The sequence below is a fragment of the Musa acuminata genome, chromosome BXJ2-4, assembly GCF_036884655.1.
Source record: "Musa acuminata AAA Group cultivar baxijiao chromosome BXJ2-4, Cavendish_Baxijiao_AAA, whole genome shotgun sequence".
NCBI classification, from domain to species: Eukaryota; Viridiplantae; Streptophyta; class Magnoliopsida; order Zingiberales; family Musaceae; genus Musa; species Musa acuminata.
In genome coordinates this window covers 8,881,561-8,903,025 of record NC_088341.1, presented here as the reverse complement: position 1 = coordinate 8,903,025, position 21,465 = coordinate 8,881,561, and the positions used below count along the sequence as shown (strand labels likewise).

The window sequence follows — 21,465 nt, the reverse complement described above, 5'->3', positions numbered from 1 at the left end:
CAGCTTGAGATTATGCAGAATTCTGGATTCAAATTTTGTATTTGTATTTATCTTTAAAAAAAATAAAAAATAAAGAAACAATGAAAAAGACACCTTCCTGAAAAGAATAGCCGAACAATAAATTGTCATTCGACGAGAGGATAATTTATTTTCTCACCGTTTCCACGACCCAACGACGCCACCGTCTCGCGGCATTGGCTCGAATGCTGCGGGCCCCAAGTGCGATCTCACTGTGAGGCCCTCCGACTCTTACAGAGCAGGTAGGCGAAGAGTCGAGCGAGAAAGTAGGCGCACTTCCACAAGCAGCGCCGCTGTCTCCTCCCCTAATATGCGCCACGCCCAACTTTTCGGATCTTAAGTCGTTGTGTCAGTCGTCTGGTTTCGCCATCTTGCCCACCTTCCCGCATGTCAGAAAGCTACTGGACTATCATGCTGCCCTCTGCACCACGGACCGCAGCGGATCTTTTCATTAGTTCCTCAAAATATTTCTTTTATTTCTTTGATCGGCACCCGCGTGGGTACCTGCCGCGTGACCTGACAAAGTTCGGTGGGTCCTCGAGCTTAATCGATCACAAGGCAGATACGTGTCACAGCAGCTTGGGCAGAGCTCGTCACCACTCCTTTCGCTCTTTGGAAAACGGTTTGATTACCCACCTAGACACGCGCGACGTTGTCGTTTCCTAAGTCATGGCGTGACTCAACGTTCCTTCTCTCCGCTTCTCTCTCTCCCGCTCTCTCTCTTCCCACCGTATTGATCTGCGCGACACGAGAGGAAAACGGCCTCCCCAAGCTAAAAAAAGGTTTAGAGCGGATGACGAAGAAAAGAAGAAGAAGGTAACCGAGAAGTGAAAAGGAACCCTAAAATGAACAGAACAGCTTAATCTTCATCATCGTCGTCGTCGTTCATCATGAAGAAGAGGACATCCCTCGGCCTCGTCGCCCTCTTCACAGCTGTCACTCTCCTCCTGACCATGAATCTCCAGTTCGAGCACCTCAAGGTACTCCCGCCACGGATCTACCCTCCATTCACTGCTTTCCTTTGCTTTTCTCCTTCCTTCAATGCTGATGTCGGTGGTGGCGTCTCTCTGTTCCTTCCCAGATGGACGTGCGGCAGCACGAACCTTTCGTGTCTACGGAGGTATATGTTGTGATGCTTTCTCCTCCTTTTATTTTTCGAGGCATCATCTCATGATATGGATGCGGGTTACAGAGGCCGTGGAGGAGCGCGCTCCAGGGGCTGCCCCGCGGCATCGTCGAATCGACCTCGGATTTGGAATTGAGGCCTCTCTGGAAGAGCACCTCCTTCGAATCTAGAGCAGTATACTAAATTTCTGACTCTTGTAGCTAATCCTGTCATTTTATTTAAGCATAGCATATTTGCTCTTTGATCCATTTCTTGTCGCTATTAGGTGGTTATGATATTTCTGTTGCAGGCTGTTGAGTTTGTCATATAGGAGGAGAGGATGTATAAAATGACAAATGGTCATATAAGTTTCTCTGCCTAATGCTAATCACGTGTCTAGAAATTATTTAATGTGGATCGATCTGGAAATTTTCCATTATAATTGATCCAAATATTATCATCTGTCATGTGAGTATTTGTGAATGTTGCTTGTGTTTTGATCTTTGCTGTACGGTTAGCATCGCCGCATGTTTGAACTATTGGATCAAATAATTTAGTAACTTATAAACGGCATCACTGATTTAAACCCATCACTGGTTTACTTGACTGTTGCGAAGATGCTAATTGACAATTTAAAATGTGTTTCCTATAAAATATCCTTTCATATTGAGTTCATTTTTCTTCTTACAGTTAATATTACTACCAGACTCCTAATCTAAATCACTGTTTTTATATATGCCTGGGACTTAAATATTTGAATGAAATGTAACTTAAGAACTTTATTGTATTTTCATATATCTCCTATCATTTAGATCAGTTGCCTTTGTGCCATTGAGCTCATGAATGGTAAGAGATGAGGAGGGCTACATTCTTCTTCTCACTCGCAGGATCTATCGCTTTACCATTTATATCCAATGTTTTGAATATTCAATATGCAAGTGAAATGCACATCTTGTTACAAGGCTGTTGATCCCTTTGCAGGAAACTAGTGAAAACTACTCAGCCCTTTTGGCAATGGCTGTCGGCATCTTGCAAAAAGAAAATGTGGATTGTACGGTTCGTAAGGTGTGCATCCAGCATAGAATGTTTTTTGTTTAATCTAGGGAATGATGTAAACAGTACGCTCTCTTTTCAGTTCATACATAGCTGGTAAATGCTTTACTTGTTTGGTTCAGTTTTTAATAGAAAATTGCTCCATAATACTCTTCCATTATGATGGGAATGTGGATGGATGGCGTGATCTTCAGTGGAACAACAAGGCAGTTCACATAGTCGCTCGTAACCAAACAAAATGGTAAAAACCTTTGTTCTTTTTTAAGATACAATCTTGTCTTTATTGTGCATGATTTCTCTTGGATGCTTCTTCCATGATCTCCTAGGAATCATCTTCTTTTTATTTCTGTTTAAGACGAGTTCTGAGAAGAATACCATGGAGTTTCCTCTTTCTGTTTGATCTTCTTTTTTCTTTTATACGTCCATCCTCATTCTTCTTGTTATGCTTGTGATAGATAGAGAAAGTAGATACTTCCTAATAATGCCCAGTATTTCCATTTATATTTATTGCTTGTTCTGGCATGTTCACGCATCAACACATGGACTTGTTTCTAAGTTTTTCTTTATAGTTGATTCTTCATCACAGTTGCTACAAGTTAAACTACGTATATTTCTTGGTACTTTCATGATCTTGTTTCATTCCTGCAGGTGGTTTGCGAAGCGCTTTTTACATCCAGATGTTGTATCTGTTTATGACTATATTTTTTTATGGGATGAAGATCTAGGAGTGGAGAACTTTCATCCTGGAAGGTATATCTGAGTCTATTACTGTTAAATGATTATATGAAAGACTCAATATCTCATTCTTGTGACACTACTTCAACTGTTGAATTTCTTGAACTCACAAGTTAATTTTTCATCTGGTCTCGTTCTTATAGACTAATGCAGTTATTGAAGTTCTTGAACTTACAAGTTAATTTTTCATCTGTAGCCGATACTTGCCTCCTTGTATTAACATAGTTGCCACTGGTAATACCACTTCAAACAGTTTTCGGTTGTTAGTGCTTTGAAGAAATGAATGAGGAGATTGTATATTCTAAGTTGATTCTACTGCATATACTGATTACAACCATTTTCTTGCTAAAGTCACACTAAGGAACAAAGCCCACCAAAAATCTTGATCCTAGACTCAACTGAGGCTTAATAGCTTCAACAAAGTGTGCCTTAATGCACTTAATTGGAAAAGCAATAAATTGTATGCCTTATGTTATTTATCATTTCATTTGTCTTTGTAATTATGAGGCGGATTGCTTTATTGTTTATTCCAATGGGAATTTGATTTGCTAAGAATAGGATAAATTAATGTATGGACAATCATCATTGCACTTCTTTTTGTGAGAAGACAGGAAACTGATCTTGTTAATTTTTTTAATTTTTTCTTTTATGTCTTTTTTTCTTTTCTTGTTATTTTTTTTATTATGCTACACTATATTTCATTGGTTTTACCAGTCTTCCAGCAATTTCATTTTGTTGCTGCTGAGGTTTTGTTGAGCTTGTGTAACACAAGTTTTGTTTCATTACACTTGGCTTGTTTTGTTGTTGCATTACTTTTATTGCTTTTCTGTTTTTCTCTTGTTTGCTTTTGCATTACTGTAATAGCTTTCTTATTCTTCCAAGATATGAATCCCAACTTCATGTTTATAAGTTTTCCAATGAACTCAACGGTCTACCATTTATGGTAGTAAACCAATATTGTTATCTTGGTTAATTTACATTCCACTGAATAGCAAATTACGTATTGTTTCATTGTGTGATTTTAATTTTTAGATGATACATTCAGTGGTTCTCATTCTAAATCACAGATATTCCTGTAGAAAACATTTTGGATGCACTTATAAATTTTACAATGATTGCACATTCAGGTACTTACACGTAATGTCTTCTGAAGGTCTGGAAATATCACAGCCTGCTTTGGATCCTGATCTCTCATCTGATATACACCACCGGATTACTGTCCGAAATAGAATGACTAAGGTTCACAGGTAATTTAGTAGTAGTTATCTAACACTCCATTGGAGCACAAGTTTTTTCATTGTTATTACTGCAGTTTTATATTCAATTTTCTTCTGTTAATAGACGAATCTATGATCAACGTGGGAGTCTTAGATGCTCTGATGAAAGCAAAGGACCTCCATGCACCGGGTAATTCTTTTTACATTTCTTACAAAATAATTAAGTGTATATTAGAATTCTCACTACACCACAAATATATAAAGTTAGCATGCACATGTATTGAGATATTTTATGGTTGCATAATTTTCTATTTCTCTTAGATATCATCTTGGCGATGATAATTTTTTGATCCCCATTTAAAAAATAGTCCTTGCCATACCTCCTAATTCTTTAATTAATTATCATATCTTTGTTGAGAAGTCGGACTATATATAGATGAACCAAGTGGCTGCAAGTTTCTTTCATTTGTAATAAACATAGTCTTCTTAAATTGCCTTAGTATGTAAATAGTTAATACTAGTCATAGGTGCCCAACAAGCAATCACGTGAGTGATGACACGTGTGACTTGACACGCAGTGTTTTTACTTATTATATTTTGGCATTTTATCATTTTATATTGACTATTGCATATATATATATATATATATATATATATATATATATATATATATATATTGTGATGTTCTTGAATCTGTGTAATGAGAATTGGATCGTGATGCGATTATGATAATGAGATCGATTTGCCTTTAAACACAGATCCTAAATAATCCCGGTTGTAGGTTACTCGAGAGGGACATCGAGATAACCGGACAGACTGGTGTGTTGTATACCCGTCCATATGATGGATGCAGCTGGTCTCATAGCTGCTCGTGTGGGGACACTAGGGATACAATACAGGTACTCATTGGGGAATGAGTTCACTGATTGATCCGCTTACGGAATGCTGGATGATTGATGATGCCTTATTGTCAGACAGCGATTCCGTAGTCCCAGTGGTGTATCTGGTCCTTAGACTTGAGACACCAAAGATGTCCTGTATGAGTGCTCAACTCTTTGTTACCAGACTTATAGGTTTGGATGTCTCGGATCTAGCACAACCGATCTTCAGGAGTGGTAGTCAACCTTACGAGGGCTATTGAGTGTCGATAGAGGATCATACACTCTCGGTGTCATGAGAGGAATATCTCATGTGTTCTTGCTCAGACAAATCCCTGGCCAGGGTCATTCAGATTGAGAGAAAAAGAGTTCTCCGGGAGAATCCGATTAAAGCAAGACTTGAGTAGAAACCGTATGAGTCTGAGAGCACCATGTCCGGTATACAGTCTCTTGGATATTAAATGGATGAGGGACTTTAGGTAAACAGTAACTGAGGATAGATAGGTCTAATGGATTGGATTCACCTGTATCATCTGGGGACTACGACGTAGTGGCCTAGTACGTCCGTGTTAGGACTCTAGTTAGGAGAGTCCTAATAGAGAGGGGCATTCATGTAAAACCTACATAAGCCGACCCCTATTAAAGTGGTGAAGAGGCCGGCTAGGGTTAGAAGGTTATTTCTTAAAGAAGAATTATGAGTTGTAAAGGAATTTGAGTCTTGAGTAAGAGTCCAATTAGGAGTTGGTTAGAAGTTGGAGTTTTGAGTAGGAGTCCTATTAGGAGTTAAGGTTTAGAAGCCCTATAAATAGTCATGTATTCTTCCTCTTTTGATAAGCAATAGATGAATCTTTTCTGCAGCCTTTGAGCAGCTACTTGGAGGGAGGAACCCCTATAGAGTTCCAAGGAGGCCGATCTTCTAAAGAAATCAACCCAAAGTTTAGAATTTGCAAGGGTTCTGACAGTCCGTAGTCGATGAGTCGAGTGAATTATTATGAAGTTAATAATTTACTGAGCCAGAAGGAGTTCTGATAGGTATGACTCACGGCCAACTCGATATTGGGCCCAGAGGGTCACACACATATGGTAGGCGTTGCTATGAGTAGATGTTCAGATCTAAGATATCCGTCGGAGTCCCTATCTTATTGGATATCCAATAAGCCCTTGAATTATTGGATCCCATGAATGAGATCCAATAAGAGCCCATGAGAGATTATTGGATAAAGATTCACTAATATAAGATGTTTGGATAGTTGGATAAAGATCCAATACCCAATAGGGGGGAATCCATTAGGGTTAAGTTGATAGGGGACCTCTATAAATAAGAGGGATTCGGTGGTTCATTGGCTAGAGCCTTTGTTTGTCTCTCCTATTCTCCTCTCCCTCTCCACCTCAGAGCAGGTCTGAAGTTTTGAGGAGCGTCGTTGCAGCCTTGCTGTATGGATCACCGCTAGAGAGGAGGGCGCTTGACCTCATTCACTCTCTCATAGAGATCTTCAAGGATTCAGGGATATACGATCTTTTTGGGTAATACAATCTATTATATACGTAGTTTTTAAGTTTTGCAGATTTTTGCACACAAATCTTCGCACGACGACGAACATCTTTTTGGGAAATTGGGGATTTTGTTTTTCTGTTCTTTCGCTGCGCATGTGATGTCGCCCTCAAAGATTTCCCAACAATTAAACTCTCTCAAATGGAAATCAATTTTAATTATGCTTATGATACATTCTTTTGTCAACTTGAATCAAATTCTTAACTATTACGACCTGATTTGGTCAATAAAGAAATTTAAAGCTGAAAAATTGGAGTTAGTGTTTTGAATGCAACTAAGATGGTGATATTAGCTTTTGTTTTATCAATGCAAACATTTGTTTATTCTTATACAGCATGAGTTATAAGACTTATTGTGATTTTGATTGTGATAAAAATAAATTTTTTTTAGTATTTCAGAGAGAAAATTGATGCCATATTTTTCATTATGAATTTCCTCTGGGGTGTCTGGATGATTTAAAACCTTGTTTTATTTGACCTTTAGAACCACGCTATTTTAGAATATTATTTATGCAAAATGTATTTCATCAAGATTTTCATTCGAAATAGACACTTTGAGGCTAAATGTTAATTGGCTTTCTGAAACATGGCTGCAGTTATTTGTTGGATTTGGTAAATATTGTCTCAAGGAGTCTTATCAACTATCAAATTCCTGAAACACCATATAAGTGGTTTAATTCTCAGGTTAAATGGGCTGAAATGTTGCTCTACTTATATAAGATATGAATGGGGTATAACCTGTAATCTGATGGTATTACATAAATGTTGTTGAGGAATACTCAATTCTACATACTGGAATGAATTGTCTTGAATGACTACTAATATCCAGTGATAATGAATATATTAAATATAGCATTACATGGTATAATCAGCAGAAAGGGCAATAAGGAAAAGACTCCTGATATTACTCATGAGTTGAATAGCTATCCATCTTGCCAGCTGAGAGAATTACTATCGATGCTGAAATTATTCGCAGTGTCCAGTATAATCCACTATCAATCCTGAAATTATTCGCACCAAACACAATATCTGGAAGTCTATTAGGTCCTTTCTTTAGATAATCTCTTGTTTGACATGTAATAAATACTCTTAAATTAAAATCTTGTCATATACAAACATCATTCTTAACTACTTTAGTGAAATGTATTTTTGGACTGCTGGACTTGTGCTGTTCTCTTGGATTTCTTTTATAATTGCTTTTTCTTTATCCCTTTGGTTTATATATGTAGAACTTAGCATGCTGCATCCAATATTTGATTTTGGCTAGGTAAATCAATAAATGGCTTCTGCCTGCGTCCTAATTGCCACTTAAAATTGAGCTTCTACTATTCTTGTTTGTTCTATTCATATCAGATGGGTTGAAGGGATGGCTCCTGTTTTTTCTCGTGCCGCTTGGCAATGTGTGTGGCATCTCATCCAGGTGCAATTCTAAACTAAATTCGTATATATGATCTTTTTTCCTTGTTATTTGTGACAAAAAATATTATCGTCATTTGACCTACGGTATACCTGAGAGACCTTTTTTTTTTGTTTCAAAACTATACAGAGGTGCACCTTTGAGATAGACAAAAAAGGAAGTCCTTGTTAGTTACTGAAAATGAAAAATTTTGAGCTGCTATTCAATATCAAAATGTCAATCATTCCTGAGCAGACACACAAAGGACTTGCTTTATTTTTATATTAATGGACCATTGTTCCAGAATCTTTTTTAGTTTCTATCTATTTATGGAGAAGTTGAATTTCTGATTATGAGATACAGTCAAAATAATTAAGCAGGCATAACAATGCAATGCATTGTAAGACATCATAAGCATCAGATTGCAATACCAAAAGGTTGAAAGGTTTGTTCATGAATTGTCAGTGCAATAGGATGAATGTTGTCAAGAGATGCTAAACATTGTGTCTCAGCATCCCCATCCCCATCCTCTGTATCTACGTCTTTGTGTTATTTCAGTTCAACCGTTGTCCATTCCCACTTCCGTATTATATTTTGCAACTATCCTTTTTTATTTTCTCTGATATTTTTTATTTTCACCTTTTAGATCCTTTAAGTTTTCAAACTTTACTTCCATTTTCCATTATTATTATTAGCATTACAGTTTATATTTGAAACTATGTTTTATTAACAGTCAATATCAATTACTAGCTCGTAAACACAGTTAGGCCTTATTGTACTGTTGGTGCTGCCGGATCCTTCAGAACTTATTTTCATCTATCCATTTATTTTCTCAATTTTGTGAATATCTAAGTTGGTTGTTAACTCTATTAATCTTTGCTTCTATCTTCTGTTATTGTTGTCAGACTGTTGCTTTTATTTTACTTATTTTAAGATCCTAAACTAATTTCATTAGCACTCAGTATTAGTCTTATCTAGCTAATGACCACACCTGGGCATCAGTCTGTTGTGTTCATGCTTCAGATTTCCTTCAGAAGTTGTTTATTTCTAACTACACTTATAATTTAGGTTCACTGTTAAATGGCAATGTGTGGATTCTGGAAAAAAGAAAAGAAAAAGCAAAGATGCAGTAAACTGGGTTACCTAGTTTTCAGAACCCCGTCTTACTTGTACAGTTACTGGCTTGTCCCATGGGACCTTTCTCGATTAGAAGTGTTATGGTCAATTTATATTTTATTGGTAGCTTCACAAGCTTATCTGCTTAAACCATTCAGATCCTTGGATCCTTTCTTGAAAAATTGATGTCAATTTTCTTTCTTTGGCATGAAAAATATTCTGATCCTCTTGTCACTAAAATGGAACAACATAATTTCAAGTTGGATGAGTACAAAGGCTTTTGGAGAGGCTAGTTGAATGCTTTCATTTTGGCTAAAATGTGGTCCAAATTTACTCTTTTTAAAAATCTTTCAACAGTATGGTTGATAAGCGATCATGGTAAGCTGCAGTACCATTTATTCAGCGATTACTCATTATTGCAGAATGATTTGGTTCATGGATGGGGTTTGGATATGAAGCTTGGATATTGTGCTCAGGTAATTATCTAAATTGTGAAGACGATGTTAATAGTTGCTTTTTTATTAACTAGATTAGATAATGATATTTATATTCCTACAGTTCTTTTGATCTATTAGTTATTTTAAATTTGTGAATGAGACAATGAGTTTTTTCTATTTATTAATTATTCTATTTGCTTGAATATATTAACTAGATATAGTTTGACAGAGCCATGTGGGTTCATCTACTATTGCTTTTGAGCAAGATAAGCTGATAAATTCTGCACTGCATATAGCCTAGCATTTTCACTCTTAAGCCTCTCCACGTATTCCATAAGCAGATGGAATAACCTCCTAAAATTAGAATAAATAAAGTATATACAGTTGTACCTTCTTTTGTTATTTGAGTGCTTTGCTCCCATAGGCATCAATACATTTCACAGGTGTAAAACTATTTTATGCTTTATGAGTATTATGTTGCAATGTAATGATTGTATGGTAATTTATCCATCTATTGGTAGTGAAGAACGTCTGGAAATTTAGCTACCATCCTTGTTTCTCTTTAGATCAGAGATTGATAGGTAAGTTAAGAACACGTAGCACAAATACATAGGACCCTAGTTTTCTCTCTGCAGGGTACTCCCTACTTATTATATTTATTCTCAGGTTGAGAAATATGATCAAGTGACACAAAATGGATTTTTCGTGTTGCTAAATTCAAATTGAATACTTAATTTTATATGATTTGGAAGATAATTTTCAGAGCCTTTAAGAATTAGCGATATATTTAATTTTTCTTGGACCGTTATATATCAGGCTGTGTTTACCTGCCGGGCTTGAACCGACACAGCAAACAAGGCTTTTTGTGCAGTTCACTCGATACACTATATATATATATATATATATATATATATATGGGCCCGAGCCATACCTGTGTCAGGGGTTAAAAATGCCTGTGCCAGATGGTATAGGTTCTGTACCATGCATACCACCCATTTTAACAATGTCGCTGTATCTGTTGGCTTTTAGACAGGTGAATACCAGCCCTACTGAACCGTGCCAAGCGGTATTGCTAACCTTGCTTCCTGCTTTGATTGGAACTGTTCGCATAAAAAATTGACATTTGTCTTAGGATTATGATATTATATATAATCTTGGATGGAAAAGATTTTTTTCTTCACTTAATGACTCCGATGCTTCTAAGAAGAGATGGAGCCCACAGCTGAGGCAGTCCTTTTTAAGGTTCATATTACTGAGTAAATTATATTAACTCGACAAAGTTTAATCTTTATATTTGGCAACTAAAGTTATTGGTTAACTATCTTAGCAAAGAAAACGAGAAGGTTATGTTATTACAAGGATTTTCATACTGCGGCATGGGGGTGTGCCATAACTTTTTGGGTTGGTAAGATTTCGTCCCATTCTATTTCAGCTGACATAGGCTGAAGATTGGCGTATCCTTATATTGACACATTGGTGTGGATCAGCATGAAGTATACATCTTGATCCATATTGCCATATGCTGATCGGTGTAGTGATCCTCGATTTTAACCACCGCTTAAATGGGTCATTATAGATTAGGTTGTCCAGCTGCATCAATTTTATCCTTCTTAATACTTGGGCACTTTGGTGGTTTAATTATATTTATTGCACTATTGGTGTAGTAGCTTCCATTTTTAAAGCAGCTGGGTGTTTGTTGGATATTCAATATTGTGAATTATTGCATTATCAAACACTAAGTGGTGCTTCTATTCTTGTTTCAAGAGAAAAAGTGCCAATTGTCAAAATCTGTGTTCCTATTATGCTTGTGCGTGCATGTGTGTGTGTATTGTAATTGTTCACACTTCTATTCCACTTAGAGGAGGTCCCATGTCCAATCTATCGAGATTTTCTGGGACAAAATTAACTGACATTCTTTTTTAGATAATCATTGATGGATGACCTTAAAACCCTGTGTCACCCTAGTCAAAAGAAGGGGGAAATCCAAAAAAAAGAAAAGAGAACAAGGAACTGGTAATAGATTTTAATTATCACCATCATTATTTTTAATTTAAGTAGCATTTGTTACTACGACTCTTGAGGCCCAGAAGTTCTTGCTTGCTTTGCCAATTTCTCATTAACTTGTTATGCTCACATATTTGCTGCTTCTATGTTGCAAGGGTTAAACTGCTTATTTAATTTTTTTTATTGGCTCTGCATGATTGGCAGAATATATGCTCCTAAAATATTGTTTAGAATGTTGATCATCAATAGGTTGTCATGGATTCTGATACATGAGCAGAACTTCATTGTAATCATATTTAATATACTTTATGGAATATTAGGGTGATCGAACGGAGAAGGTTGGGGTGATTGACACTGAATTCATTGTTCACATGGGAATACCCTCTTTAGGAGGCTCTTCTATTAACAAGGTGCTCAACCTCCCCCATGGATAGTCTTTTTCATTTACCTGTACTTATATGCTTCAACATGCCAATTATTACTTGTAGGAGAATTTTGTGCATATCAAAAGTGTTGTTTTTTTGCGTTTAAGAAGTATAGTTGTAATGTTTGTGTAAAAAGAATAGTTCTGATGGGAGTGTTCTGTCTGTAAAGATGGTTAATTTCTTTTTGCTTTCCTCATTTTGATTGTGCAAGATGTTTGACATTAACTGGATAATAGTTAGCAGGCCATTGTAGCATGGATTAAGAAAACTGTGTTTCCAAGTCATACAACTGAGCTTCTTACTTCTATAATGATTGTTGACATTAAAATGTTAATGATTGATGGTATAATGGTTCTGTTGTAGCTTTTATTAAGAAAATGTTTTCTTGTTTTTGTTTCTTAGTTGAGGATAAGGCAGGTCACTTATTATACCAAACAATCAACTGGGTTCAGCTGTAAATATAATATCTTGTTTGGTGAAATCATGGATATATACGGTAGTGACTGCTGCATAAACGAGAAACGAGGGGATTCTAGTATGAAGTTAAAATCCTGGTGTTGCAGTCATTTTATCATGATTAAATATACAACACTGAGATATGGTATCCAAGTCGAGTTATCTGCTTTTCATGTCCCACCATATGCCAACTGTGAAATTGATTTTTTCCCCTCTTACTGCAGGCATCAAATCATAGATCCTTGGACTTACGGACCCACGTAAGGACTTTCTATATTATAGTCATAATGAGATGGATTTAAATGGATGTTATTAATAATAATTACTTATTATTATTTTTTATTCTATCATTCAACAGATCAGAAGGCAGTCAACAGCTGAGCTCAAAATTTTCAAGGCACGCTGGAATAAGGCTGTGAATGAGGATAGAGAATGGGTGGATCCTTTTTAAGTATTTATGAGAAAAAAAGGGTGATATAAGAAAATATAATGACCTCAGTTCAAGATCTTAAACATGGCAAGAATTGACATAACAGTCTGTCTATCAGTGGCATGACTGGTGGTTTCTATAGGTGAGTATGATGACACTTTATTTACTATGTTTCTGCACTACCTTAGTTATAATGTGCAAGTTCATTACACAACCTGCAGATCTCCCAAATGTGCTCCTGAGCTAAACTAAATAGAAGTTGAATGGCCGATATTGTTGAGTCTCAACTTGAGCCGTTGATGCCTAGCAAAGCAAGAACTACACATACCACAATTCTTTATTGATTGTTTTTGCTTCTCAGTGCGATGGTCTTTTCATTACCACCGATGATGTATACCAGAGATTTTAGCTTCCATGTGGGAAAGGTGAAAGAAAATATGATATCCCACTCTACTGTGAAATTAGCTAAATCATATGTTCAAGTATATTTTTCATACATATGTAAACCCTTTCTGCTTACTACAGGTGTTGTGGCAATTTTGTAACTCGGGATCTGTTGCTGCAATTTGTATGACTATTCTGTAAAAAACACTGCATTTGGGTGAATTATATGTAGTTTGAACCGCCAAGTTGCACTGCTAACACCATGGCTTTTACATTTTGCATCTAAAGAAGCAACTGCTTTACAACTGGGTTTATGTTTGGAGTGAGATATTGTTGGCAAATGTAGGTATACTGGTATAGTACTGCATTGGTGAGGAGACCATAAGATAGTTTGTATATTTGGCTAGCATTTGTGACAGATCAATGAATGGCTTGTGGCAATTGAAGAAGATCAGTAAGTTCTATTTTTTCTCCTTCAGTTTGAGCTCTACCTGTTGGTCATGCTCACCACTGTCAAACTAGTCATTGGTGGCGAAAGTATTTACATGCCTCTCAATATCTTCAAAAGATCTTATCATTATAATTTTTTCTACTTTTTAAAATATGCATGTATGTTGTTTACCTTAAGTATTGATTTGTTAGTGTTTATATTTTTTACATCTTAAGAATTAGTTTGATGGTGATATATTAGAGATATTTAAAAAGATTGAAGATTCAAAATTTTATTCAATATATTTTAAAAGATGTTGGTAAGTTTAGTTAGTAAAGATTTTGAGGCTGTAAGATTCTATTCAAATTTTTTCTTAGTCACTTATTAAAAAAAATTACAAAATAGTTAATAGATATTTGCTTGATGGTTGAATAAGAAATTATCCTCTTTTCTTCATGGATATTAACGTGGATCTTAGAATTTATAAGAGTAATATTTTTATTTTCGATTTTGATAAGGATGAATATGTAAACATCACCAATACTAAGACTTCGGTCATATACGCAATCATAATCCATTAGTGACCTCCTGAAGTATAACCTTATCAGTATGGTTTTTGTCATTTGATTCATGTTATACGATCATCGACAAATTTGATTGACCGGTCCAATTCTTGTCTAACCCTGACGCGGACCGAATCGGTCCAATCGAACCGTTTCGTTTAAATAACCCAGGCGTCATCGTCATTTCTATTGTTTTCGAGCCCGAGCCAGCCATTACGAAACCCTAGAAATCTATCGCAACTTCCAGTCGAGGAGTCTTCGCAAATCGGTAAGATCGATTGTTCTTCGGGTAACATCGAGTAGAGGTTGAATTTTGCGTTGTTTGTGTGGATTGTAGAGAAGAGAGGCGGCAATGACCACCGAAGAGGACCCGATCGTGCAAGCAAGCAAAACCCGCCGCGAGAGGCTGAGTGCTCTACGCGCGGCTAAGGAGTACCACAGCATGCCGGACGATGCAGCGACCGAGGACGAAGCCAAAGCAGATGGCCCGGCAGATGATCACGTTGTGGTGTACGACCTCTTCTTTTTTTGTGTTTAGCAGTTCTTATTTGGTTTCAATTCTATTTTCCCGATTATTACTGCCTGGTGCTGGTGTTCTTTACTCGTACCTTAATTGCTATAGTTAAGATCAAGCGATTACGTTTTGCTCAAGACTGTGCGGTATCGCAACCGATTTCTGGAACAAGTTATTATGTTTTGGTGACCAATGCGTATTCCTTGAAAATTCTGTTGGCTTATGACATCTGACTATGCTAATAAGAAATCTAATCGAATTTGATGTGCAATTTCTATACCCAACTAATATTTGTCATACAAACATGCCAAATTGGGAGTGCTATTAGATGGCGATGTTTTCCTTCACATTCTTAATTTCTTCCTACTGTTTTTTTTCTCATGTAATTAAATGGCTATAATTCATGGCCATTGTTTATTCTGCTTTCAATGTTATGTATAAGTTATCAAACTTTGGATCATAAAATCAAGTTGAATCGGCCTATGAAATGTAAATCCAATAGACTTGGGTTGACTTGTGAGTTGACTCGGTACAATAGGTTGAATTTATCGAGTTGTCGGAAGTCAGGGCACAAATGATGAGTGAGCCCTGGGTTTTTGTCTGATGCCGCTGCCAACATCACTGGCCGAGCGACCTCTCTTGGCTGCTACTGCAAGGTGCCACCTCCCGTAGATGAAGCCACCTCCTCTTGTTGTTACTGTTCTCTCCGGTCTCTTCTTCTCCCATCTCCTCCCTCTCCTTCCCTCTCTCCTATCTCCCGCCCTCTCCTGTCTCCTCCTATCTCCCGCCCTCTCCTGTCTCCTCCCCTCTCTTCTTCTCCCGTCTTCTCTCCTCTCCCTCTTCTCCCTCTCCTTTCCTCTCTCATCTCTTCTCCTCCCTTCGCTCGTCTCTTCTCTTCCCTTCTCATGTGATCTCCTCTCTTCTTCTTTCCTGTTCTGTCCTCTCCTTGATTTTATTTCTCTAATATCCAGATTCATTTGTGGAGAAAAAAATATATTTATTCATGATGAACTTAGACAATTCTTTGCATTCAAATGTCCAAATCTCAAGGTACCATACAACCTTGATTCAGTTGCATTGCATTTTATTTAAGAAACTTAGAAATCTTCTGTTGTTATCCTATTAGAAGCTAGACTTATTTTGCTTGGTAAAAGAAGTGAGGTCATGTAAATGCATAAGTTGTCATTCTCTTTGATTTTGTTCATATACCATCACATGTGATTAATTAGGCTTTGATGTGTAGCTTATAGCACCTCTTCTTGCAAAAAAGTCATTATATGAAAAAAAAAGCCCTTAAAAAATGAGACGCAAAATAATAAAATTAATTAATATTGCAAATAAGATATTATGCATTCACTTTAAGAAGAATGCAATTATTAACTCAAGGTTATGCACGTGTTATTAAATGTTATCAAAAAATTATTTATAAATTTCTTTAAGTATATATATGTATTTTAAAATTACTTTTTTGAGGATCTTACAATCTTATGATCTGAGTTTGTGAGTCCCTTTACAATCCTAGGTAAAAAAGTGAGTTTTGCAACCTTGGATTTTAGAGATAGTGATTTGGTATGATTAGTTAACACCTAAATAAAAGGATAAATGAGGAAATCTTGGGAAAAGTTCACCAATATAACTCATGTTTCTACAGGGAACCATAGACTTACAGGGAAACAACAACTCTTGTTTCTACAGGAAGGCTATCAAACTCGCGATCTGGTCCATAGGATTGTGCAATCTTATGGTTCAGATTAAGCCTAGTGAGTTAACTCGGCCTCTGAAACTTAAATTCAAATGGACTCAGGTTGACTCATGAGTCGACTTGGTACAATCAGTCGAGCTTATCATGCTGTTCAGCTTTGCTGAGTAGGCTATATTGGGCTTCATAGCTTATTTTCAGCTTGTAGAGGTAGCTAACCTCTTTTTCCCCTCCAAATGGTGGTCGCTTACCTTTGTAGCAAGCTGACAAGGACACATGGTGATCCTGTGTGCCTGAATCTGGGAACACCTGTTTTTATTCAGACCGGGGTCTTGCTGCTTGACTGAACCTAAATTCCAACTTTGTTGACTGGCTGATCTGCTTGGACCATCAAGCTGTTGGGGCCCTGGTTTCTTAACATCATAACATATGAATCCTATACAATCCAACTTAATTTTCCTATGAAATTGTGTGCCAAGTAAACCAGTTGCATGATTCAAAATGCTATTAAGAGCATGGGGGAGGCCAAGGAGGAGGAGGGGAGAGGAGAGGAGAGGACGCAGAGAAATAGAGGGGGAAGAGAAGGAAGCAAGCATACTTGTGGGAAGAAGAAGACGTGTCGACACGGACAAGGAAAAGACACCAATGCAGATGAGGAGGCATTGATCATGCGGTGGGTAGGAGGACGAGAGAGCTGTTATGTAGTGGGAAGGAGGTTGAGGGAGCAACATGGTGGGAGGAGCTTTTGACATGGAGGAGGGAAGAGTGAGAACCTGACAGAAAGAAGCATAGAAACACAAAAAGGGAAAAAAAGAAAGATAGCCGACAGTTGTCAACGCTAAAAGAGATCTGGTAACAATACTGAACAATAAACATACCACCCAGTACAGCTCAAGACTGATCTGCTGAGCATCTGGTAAGCCTCGGATGTCGAGCTTACCGGTAGTAAGTCTTATATCTAACTAGACCTGGCAAGTTTAATCTACATATCGGTTGGTGGTCAAACCGGTAAATACTGGTCTATTGAACGGTACGTGCATTTGAAATCCACACTCTGGGTATTTCAAGTGTGTCTTGTTCTCCGTTTGTATAGTATTATCATCTTGGTTAGTAGCTTGGCATTCTGCTCTCTCTTATAACACAAAATCTTGATGCTATTTATTGAACTTTCTTTTTCTAATCGTATCATTCCAGGAAAGAAATGGATGCAGAGGAAGATCCAATTGAACAAGCTGCTTCTGCACGGCGTGAAAGGATAAAAGCTCTTAAGATGGCCAAAGAGCTTTTGGATACGCCAGATGAAGAAGCAGCAAAACATGATAGTAAGACAGAAGACTCTGAGGATGAGTAAGCCAGTCATTTATTCATGTTTTTATTTTGAAGTATTATTCTGCTATTAGGATAAGTTGGATAGCATTACAAACAGTGTTGTTATCACCATATTCTAGTTGAATTTTTAATGTATTAGAGGTATGGGATTCAAATGCTTTTCATTAAGATTACATGCGAAAAAAATTGTCAATTTGTAAATCTTGCATGTTATTGATGCATCTTTTAGCAATTTTATTTTGATCAGTTATGACATGTGACTTCCAAAGTGGCCTTTTCTATTTCTTTTGCAGTGCTGAACTTCTAAGAAAGCTATTTAAGTTGTAACTTTGTTGGTGTAAATTACTGTTTACCATCTCATAGGAGCCCTAGGCAATAGACCTAGCTTCATCTCTATATTGTTGCTTGTGAGACATGTCAATTCTCAACTTCATGAGCTGTTAGGGATTACACCTCATAAGTAGTGCTTTTATAAACTGAGGAAGAGAAATACTCAAGTGCAAGCAGAAGGAAAAATAACATCATGTTGCTGGAATAAGGGTTAATATTTCACTAAGTGTCTCCAAGGGGCTTGCATGGCTTTACTTATAGATTTCTAATGCTAAATCCTAATGTAAATCAACTACTAGCTTTGTAGCACAACTCTTCCCATAATACAGTAGCTTATCTCCCTATTTTGTTGTTTATCAGTTGGCCTTTTTCCTCAGGTTTTAGGCTGCACAAACAGTTTTTGCCACAACAAGACCTTGTGATATGGGTTGGGAGCAATGAATTTTAATTTTCTGCACAAACAGTTGTAGCTATATAGCATAGCTTCATGAAATTGTAATATCCTACTCCCATTTCCTTGTCAGAGTGGGGCTTTGAAGTTTTGCCTCTCTTGGACAAGGCTGTTGGGATTGGAAGCCCTGCATTGCAACCCATTTATTAGTCACTCCTTGTCCCAATGTAATATCTTTGGAAGGCATTAAAGAGTTTTGCATGAAACTTCCTTGTAGCATCATCCTGTGAGCCATCACTCCACGATCAAGAACCTTAGAATATAATCTTCCATCAACTCGACTTTGATTCTGACCTTGGATCGACATTACCTAAGGCTCCTCCATGGTTTGAGCTTTGACACATGGAAGACTTTGTGAATATATTCCCTAAAAGAAATCTTTTCAACACACAAGAGGGTCCGGTGGAATGCTTGCTTTAGCTCAAAATGGACTAAGGACTACCTATCCTGTGGCGTTTCAAGTACCAAATAACAAATTGTTAACTACATCTCATTGTGTTTGTGGTCATAGTGCTGTGTTATCTGTGTTCTGCACTGATATCTCGGCGTTGGTGCCATTGGGCACTTCTTAGGTCTCTTGGACACTGCTTGGATGGCTAATTTGATGGACCTGCTGATGTAGAATTTTGTAATAATAGTTTGTTTTATATTAGCCTTCTGATGTAACTCTTGACCAGTTTTGCCACCACTAGTTCTTTAACTTTGTGACAATTTTTAATTGGTCTCTCAGCTTTAATCTGTGTCTATTTACTCCCAAAAGTTTAATTATAGAAAACTGGATATACTTGAGCAGATGACTTGTTTTAGTGTAATTTCGCCCTGAGCAAGTACATTTTTTGTCTTGAGATCATTTTCACCACCAAGGTCTAAAATCATCTTGGTTTGATACTCGTTTCAACATTGGTCCTTGGTTGGATTGGTACATACCAGTTGGAACAGTATGTACTGGCTTGACTGGTATTTGATATTTTGGTAACCGCTTCCAGCAACTCTCATTGATATAGAAATTGTGGCCACATTATCTTATTGTCAAACAGAGCAGCAGTTTTTGTATCGGAAGCGTCAGTCTCAATCTCAAACAGTATATCAAAATGACGAAGCATGAGCATATGCATGGATTTCAAGACTTTCTTTGATGCCTTGAGTGCTTACATCACCGCATGAATCCAAAATAACTGTCAAATTGCAATTTAGGTGGACTGAATGACCACTGAAATCTGTCAGGGGTGATGTAACCTCTCACATTCCTGATGAGTTGAGCCGATGCATAGGATCCCACCGGATCATACCTGTGAGTGACCACATCACTCCTGACAACTCTCAGTGGTGGTTCTGGTTCAGAGTTCAGACCACCTAAATAACGATTTCCTGACAAGAGTTGATGTTTGCCAGTAGATCATCTCATTGTTACTTCTTTGACTTTGTCCTGTCTCAGGTCATAAAATGAATGAGTTGGATCTGATAAAGCATAAAGATGAACCTTTTAATTAAAGTTTGGTTTATGTTTGCATATAAATTTTCATCATGCCTACCTCAGATACTGATTTCTTTGTGCTTCAAGCATGACTCCTCTTCTTTCTTAATCATTGATTGCAATAAGAGAACAGTTGTCATAAGGTAATTTATGATCAAATCTGGCTAGATAAACTGAACACCGTTTCTCCATTGACATGGATGCCTTAGTTCGGTTGCCCGAACAAATTATTGTGTTTCTCCTTTTTCCTACATTTGTCTCAATGCTCCAAGATATATGTTGAAGTTTTGTGTTTATATTCTGCAATAAATTCCTTCTTTTGTTTAGTTGACAAGATTTATTTTGTTTTCTGTTACTTTCTAGCAAGAACCTACTATCTTTTGTCGATTAATTTCTTGTCTAATTTGTACAAACATGGTTGTTTGTGTTCAATCTTTCATAGGATGCCAAGTATGAAGTTCAGAAACTACCTTCCACACGACAAGCAACTACAGGAGGGCAAGGTGGCTCCAGCAACCCTACCAAAATTTGAAGATCCAGTCGCCGCTGCACCTCTTCCACCGGAGAAAATTGAGGTATTGCAATCAGACTAGTTTTATCAGATGCACGGTTCTCTTGTACTTGGGAGTATCAACTCAATTTTGTGTTCAGGACCCTTTTCTAAATATTGCCCCAAAGAAACCTAATTGGGATCTGCGGAGGGATGTGCAGAAGAAACTTGACAAGCTCGAAAGGCGAACACAAAAAGCACTATACAAGCTCATGCGTAAGTACAAAATAATCCTCTGATGGATTACTGTTTACTTGTGTCTCTGAGCTTGTGGTTATGTAATGTCATCTGACTCTCGTACAGAAGAGCAAGAAAAGGAGACAGAGGCAATGGACGTAGAGAATGGCGTAGCTGAAGATTGATATGGTAATTCTAGTAATGTCAGTAGATCAAATCAGTGATATTAGAATTTAGAACTGCAGTAGGCCGAAACTTTGAACCTGGAAAGGACCTTAGTGCGGACATTTTAAAGGAGTAATTCGTAATATTACTTGTGAATTTTGATTTTGTATCCTTTAGGTTATTAATTCGAATACATATTAACATATACACTTCCTCAGGACACGGGTCGTGAGTTCTCTCAGCGAGAAGGTTGCACACGTTGATCTACCCATACTGATAAAGATCAAAAGATCATTTCTTAGGGTCTTGTGGTTAAAGGTGGAGAGATATGATGGATCAAGAACTTGTTGGAGTGCTGAGATAGGGTATGACCCAATAGAACTAACTACTCTGAACCTTTTTTATATCTCATGTGGGGAAACTATATGTGATTTCATCTTAAGATTGCACATATATCATACCGTGATAATGTCATGGTCGTGGCCAAAGCTCGTAGATACAATAATGCTGTAGATGCCTGGCAACGTCTATTTAGAGAAAGCACATGACATTGACAGGGAGTAGTATTAGAGAACCCA

General features: G+C 37.2%; 2 protein-coding genes across 3 annotated transcripts; both read left to right on the top strand.

The window, feature by feature from the left end:
- Positions 1 to 684: 684 nt before the first annotated feature.
- On the top strand, positions 685 to 13,532 carry LOC135609886 (uncharacterized). Of its 2 annotated transcripts, XM_065103663.1 has the most exons (15): positions 685 to 998; positions 1,100 to 1,138; positions 1,211 to 1,318; positions 2,105 to 2,188; positions 2,299 to 2,417; positions 2,825 to 2,926; positions 4,039 to 4,158; positions 4,253 to 4,318; positions 7,911 to 7,977; positions 9,492 to 9,545; positions 11,831 to 11,920; positions 12,616 to 12,651; positions 12,750 to 12,963; positions 13,043 to 13,246; positions 13,347 to 13,532. In XM_065103663.1, exons 1-13 carry the CDS (start codon positions 909 to 911, stop codon positions 12,840 to 12,842), a joined length of 1,068 nt encoding a protein of 355 aa, XP_064959735.1. In that variant the 5' UTR covers positions 685 to 908; the 3' UTR covers positions 12,843 to 12,963; positions 13,043 to 13,246; positions 13,347 to 13,532. The 2 variants fall into 2 exon arrangements, with proteins under 2 accessions (XP_064959735.1, XP_064959734.1); XM_065103662.1 differs by having other exon boundaries at positions 13,043 to 13,532.
- An 850-nt stretch (positions 13,533 to 14,382) lies between these two features.
- On the top strand, positions 14,383 to 21,361 carry LOC103981233 (uncharacterized). The gene is made up of 7 exons (XM_009397886.3): positions 14,383 to 14,466; positions 14,536 to 14,708; positions 17,606 to 17,758; positions 20,438 to 20,570; positions 20,647 to 20,761; positions 20,849 to 20,911; positions 21,106 to 21,361. Exons 2-6 carry the CDS (start codon positions 14,551 to 14,553, stop codon positions 20,905 to 20,907), a joined length of 618 nt encoding a protein of 205 aa, XP_009396161.2. The 5' UTR covers positions 14,383 to 14,466; positions 14,536 to 14,550; the 3' UTR covers positions 20,908 to 20,911; positions 21,106 to 21,361.
- The last annotated feature ends 104 nt before the right edge of the window (positions 21,362 to 21,465 follow it).

What these genes read in the sequence shown, in the direction of transcription:
- LOC103981233 (XM_009397886.3), top strand. Translation starts at nt 14,551, where the DNA reads ATGACCACCGAAGAGGACCCGATCGTGCAAGCAAGCAAAACCCGCCGC. An exon ending in GCAGATGATCACGTTGTGGT is followed by an intron (nt 14,709 to 17,605) that starts GTACGACCTCTT and finishes GTATCATTCCAG; the next exon opens with GAAAGAAATGGATGCAGAGG. An exon ending in AGCACTATACAAGCTCATGC is followed by an intron (nt 20,762 to 20,848) that starts GTAAGTACAAAA and finishes ACTCTCGTACAG; the next exon opens with AAGAGCAAGAAAAGGAGACA.
- LOC135609886 (XM_065103663.1), top strand. Translation starts at nt 909, where the DNA reads ATGAAGAAGAGGACATCCCTCGGCCTCGTCGCCCTCTTCACAGCTGTC. An exon ending in CCTCCTTCGAATCTAGAGCA is followed by an intron (nt 1,319 to 2,104) that starts GTATACTAAATT and finishes ATCCCTTTGCAG; the next exon opens with GAAACTAGTGAAAACTACTC. An exon ending in TGGATTGTACGGTTCGTAAG is followed by an intron (nt 2,189 to 2,298) that starts GTGTGCATCCAG and finishes TGTTTGGTTCAG; the next exon opens with TTTTTAATAGAAAATTGCTC.